This window comes from Amphimedon queenslandica, unplaced genomic scaffold (assembly GCF_000090795.2).
Source record: "Amphimedon queenslandica unplaced genomic scaffold, v1.1 AMPQUscaffold_13246, whole genome shotgun sequence".
Taxonomy (NCBI): Eukaryota; Metazoa; Porifera; class Demospongiae; order Haplosclerida; family Niphatidae; genus Amphimedon; species Amphimedon queenslandica.
The window spans coordinates 59,104-62,727 of record NW_003546518.1 but is presented as its reverse complement, the minus strand read 5'-3'; the positions used below and the strand labels follow the sequence as shown (position 1 = coordinate 62,727).

Genomic DNA, 3,624 nt, shown 5'->3' with positions numbered 1-3,624 from the left:
GCTTGAGGAGCAACTATCATCACAAGTGACAGGCCTACAAAATGCTTTTTTGCTGAAAGAAAAGGAATTCAACAATTCCACTCGAGTGCTAAAGGAAATCATTAGAAGCAGGGATGAACAACTAGTTAAGCAACAAGAAGGCAACATGGAACTACTGAAGAAAAGAGAAGCTGAAATGAGGAAAGAATATGAATCAAAGCTTCAGACTCTAACAAAAAATTATGAGGAGCAACTTTCTAAGACACGAAAAGAATGTGAGGCCAGACTATTAGAAATAATAAAGGAGTTTACAGTGAAATCAAGTGAAGCACTTGAAAACACTGTTGTATCAAAACATGAAGAATGTGTAGAAGAAATGAAGATGAGTGCAATGGAATCAAGTGAACCATTTCAAAGCACAGTTGTATCAAAACATGAAGAATGTGAGTCCACAGCATTAGAAGAAATGGAGAATGAAGACAAGTATAAAATGGAATCAAGTGAAGCACTTGAAAGTGCAGATGCATCTAAACATGAAATATCATTATCATCATTATCATCATTATCATCATCTTTGCAGTCTCCATTAGCTAACATTCCTTCATATGAAGTACAAAAGCAAATGATCCAACCTCTTTTGACACAACGTCTGAAGAAAGGAGACAAATGGTTAGAACAAATATGTTAGTAACTAATAATTATCAATTATTATTAATAGGTATCTTGTTGATCAAAAGTGGTTTAAGCAGTGGAAGGAATACACTGGATTCGATTCATGGGATCAACACACTGCAGGTGAACCAAGTGCTCATCCAGGACCAATTGATAACAACGATTTGTTTAAAGGTACATGTATTATATGCCCAAGAAATTAAACTGTTGATAGACATTTTGACAAAAACAAGGAATTGTATCACACAATTAACCTGTTATTTTGTGGCCTTCTTTTATGTTGATTGTAGTTTTAGGCATAAGAAAGAAAATTTAACATTATATACAGTTTATTCTATTTTATCAGCTGTCCACAAAATTGAAAGCCACAAATTGCATTGGAAAATTGCATAGCATTGGTCTGTGTATTATATTTATGATTGGCTCAAGTTATGAAAATTGTTAAATTAACCCACTATACTATTACTATGTACTAAAATGAAAAATGCTTTTTTCTGATGTACATAATAATTCATAGACAATGTATCTGAAAGACTAAATCATCATCTAATTGAAGAGCTACACTATTCATTACTACCTGAGCCTGCATGGAATCTTTTACTGAGTTGGTATGGACTATCAGTAGGATCAAGGCCTATTATTAGGTATAAATTATATATTATTGGATGTTACTGTTTTATTTGTTTATTATTAGAAATCTAATAGAGTTTGGATCATATGCTAAGCACTTGAAGGTTGAAATTTACTTGATTAATTTAAAATTATGCGTAGACCCTAACACTAATAATATTAAAACAGGTTCATTTAGTCGAATAGATACAATCAGTAAGTTATAATTATACATACTGTTAATGCACTGTGTCTATAGGTCGAGTATTGACAGTAATAAAGCAACAGTTCAATATTCCTGATACTACTGAATGTAGACTGTGGAAACGTTACATGATAAATGATTATGAATTATTAACTAATCTTCAACAAACAGTATCAGATGCTGGTATATATGAAGGACAAGTCAGTTAATTTAATTATGTGTAATTATAAATCATAGTTACTATGTAGATGATATTACTGGAAATAAAAAATCCACATGGTACTTGGTCAAGAATTGTGCAATATTCAGCTACTCAGACTTTCTCAAGTTTATATTATAGAATTAGTTCCTTAGATAATTTGGACATCCTTTGAATTTTAAATTTTACATATTTTTGTGGTTTTGAGATTAATTGATAGTTCTGTTAGTAACATAAGATCTATACAATAAAGTCACATATATAATAACAGTTAGTAGTACAAGTCCATCATCAATCAAACCAATGAGACCAATAGCTGATTCTGGGAGCAGATCAAAAGGAATGAACAAATACAATAGCAACAGTAATAGAACTGCTAAAATATGTAATCTGTGAATACATAAAAATTAGAAAATGAATTTTAGCTTTTTTCTTTTTTGCTTAGAGACACAAATTTCTTGTGCTAGAATTACTTCACATATGCTCTCTCTGTTGACCAATGCTTGTCCATGGAATTATACCACTAGTATAGTAGCCACTAGCTGTCACCTGCTAGCTCACCACCATCTCAGGGTAGTGGTCTGTTGACCAGTAGTACTGTTGAAATGGCGAGTGCATTTAAAAATAGTCAAATGATGACAATGGGTCATTGCTATTTCCTGTTAACAAAGTGAGTGCTCTGTAGCTATCATAACCTCATTATTATTATTTTATTATTATTTTTGTTATTTTATTATTATTATTTTTTATTATTAGACCCAATACAATTTTGCCAAAATGACTAGGAGAGAATTCTTCATTTTTATAATTTTTTCTGATACACATGTACTCAGTTATGTTGTGTAGCAAGCTTGAGCCAAATAATTTTGCCAAAAATTACTAGGAAAGATTCTTCATTTTAATATTTTTTATACATGTATGTTCTTATGCTGTGTAACAAATTTAAGCTGATTCTAATCAAAATTAGATTTTTTATGATTTTTAAAGTTGCTGTAACCATTCCCCAGCCAAGGGAAACCCTGCATATGGTGTAATGTACCCCTTAGTGGTCTACACTTCCTGTTGTTAGTCTATCTATTATAGACACAAAATGGACAGAGTTAAACTTCAGCCCTTACTTTTGCCTGATTTAGAGGAGACTATGAATGAGTTAGGTCGTGGAGCTTATGGTGTTGTTACTGAAGTAATAGTTAGTGGAACAACCTGTGCTGCTAAGAAGCTTCACAATATTATTGTACAGGTAAAGGGAATTTGTATTATACTTATAAATTTCATCTAAATCATTTCTGTAGGATTACACTTTGAGTAGATTTAGTGATGAGGTACTTCTTCACAGTCATCAAAGGCATCCTAACATTGTCCAGTTAATTGGTGTCTATTATCCTCCTCGTTCACAATTACCAATGTTAGTAATGGAGTATCTTCCTTTATCACTCACACAATGTCTGGAGAGAGAAGAGCTACCACTTCAAATGAAGTATTCTATTCTTCTTGATGTTGCTAAGGGTTTGTGTTATCTTCATGGTAAACGTCCTCCTATTGTACATCGTGACCTCACTGCTAATAACGTGTTACTCACCTCTTCATACTCAGCTAAGATATCAGATCTAGGAGTATCAAGATTAGCTGATACCTTTAAAAAGCACCATCTCACCACAGTACCTGGTAATGCTATGGTAATGTCACCAGAAGCTCTTAATCATAATCCGGTATATGATCACAAGTTAGATGTATTCTCTTATGGTTGTCTCATTCTTCATGTACTTACTGGTCAATTGCCTCAACCCACGGACCAGTTTGTACCTGAACGAAGAAGGAGGGGTTCCTTTAAAAGAGTATCCGAATGGGATAGAAGATCAAGCTACATTGAAAATATACCAAAAGAGAATGAGCTCCTTCCTTTAGCTAAGCAATGTCTCACTGATGCTGCTAGCAAGAGACCAGAAATGATCAGCTCTTA

General features: G+C 33.0%; 2 protein-coding genes across 2 annotated transcripts in view; both read left to right on the top strand.

Moving 5' to 3' along the window:
- Positions 1 to 6: 6 nt before the first annotated feature.
- Positions 7 to 1,901, top strand: LOC109584110 (ubiquitin carboxyl-terminal hydrolase 4-like). Its single transcript, XM_019999717.1, has 6 exons — positions 7 to 648; positions 698 to 825; positions 1,169 to 1,295; positions 1,346 to 1,476; positions 1,520 to 1,665; positions 1,714 to 1,901. The coding sequence occupies exons 1-6, from the start codon at positions 146 to 148 to the stop codon at positions 1,837 to 1,839; spliced, it is 1,161 nt and encodes a 386-aa protein (XP_019855276.1). The 5' UTR covers positions 7 to 145; the 3' UTR covers positions 1,840 to 1,901.
- Positions 1,902 to 2,718: 817 nt separating this feature from the next.
- Positions 2,719 to 3,624, top strand: part of LOC109584102 (probable receptor-like protein kinase At2g42960) — a 2,126-nt gene continuing 1,220 nt past the window's right edge. Inside the window, exons 1-2 of the mRNA XM_019999702.1 lie at positions 2,719 to 2,904; positions 2,957 to 3,592. Coding sequence (XP_019855261.1) covers positions 2,755 to 2,904; positions 2,957 to 3,592 — 786 coding nt within the window. The 5' untranslated portion in view covers positions 2,719 to 2,754. The remainder of the gene's footprint in view (positions 2,905 to 2,956; positions 3,593 to 3,624) is intronic.

Bases quoted from the DNA above. Each gene is read 5' to 3' on its own strand.
- LOC109584110 (XM_019999717.1), top strand. From the start codon at position 146: ATGGAACTACTGAAGAAAAGAGAAGCTGAAATGAGGAAAGAATATGAA. The intron at 826-1,168 runs GTACATGTATTA...AATAATTCATAG, and splicing joins TAACAACGATTTGTTTAAAG to ACAATGTATCTGAAAGACTA. The intron at 1,666-1,713 runs GTCAGTTAATTT...GTTACTATGTAG, and splicing joins CTGGTATATATGAAGGACAA to ATGATATTACTGGAAATAAA.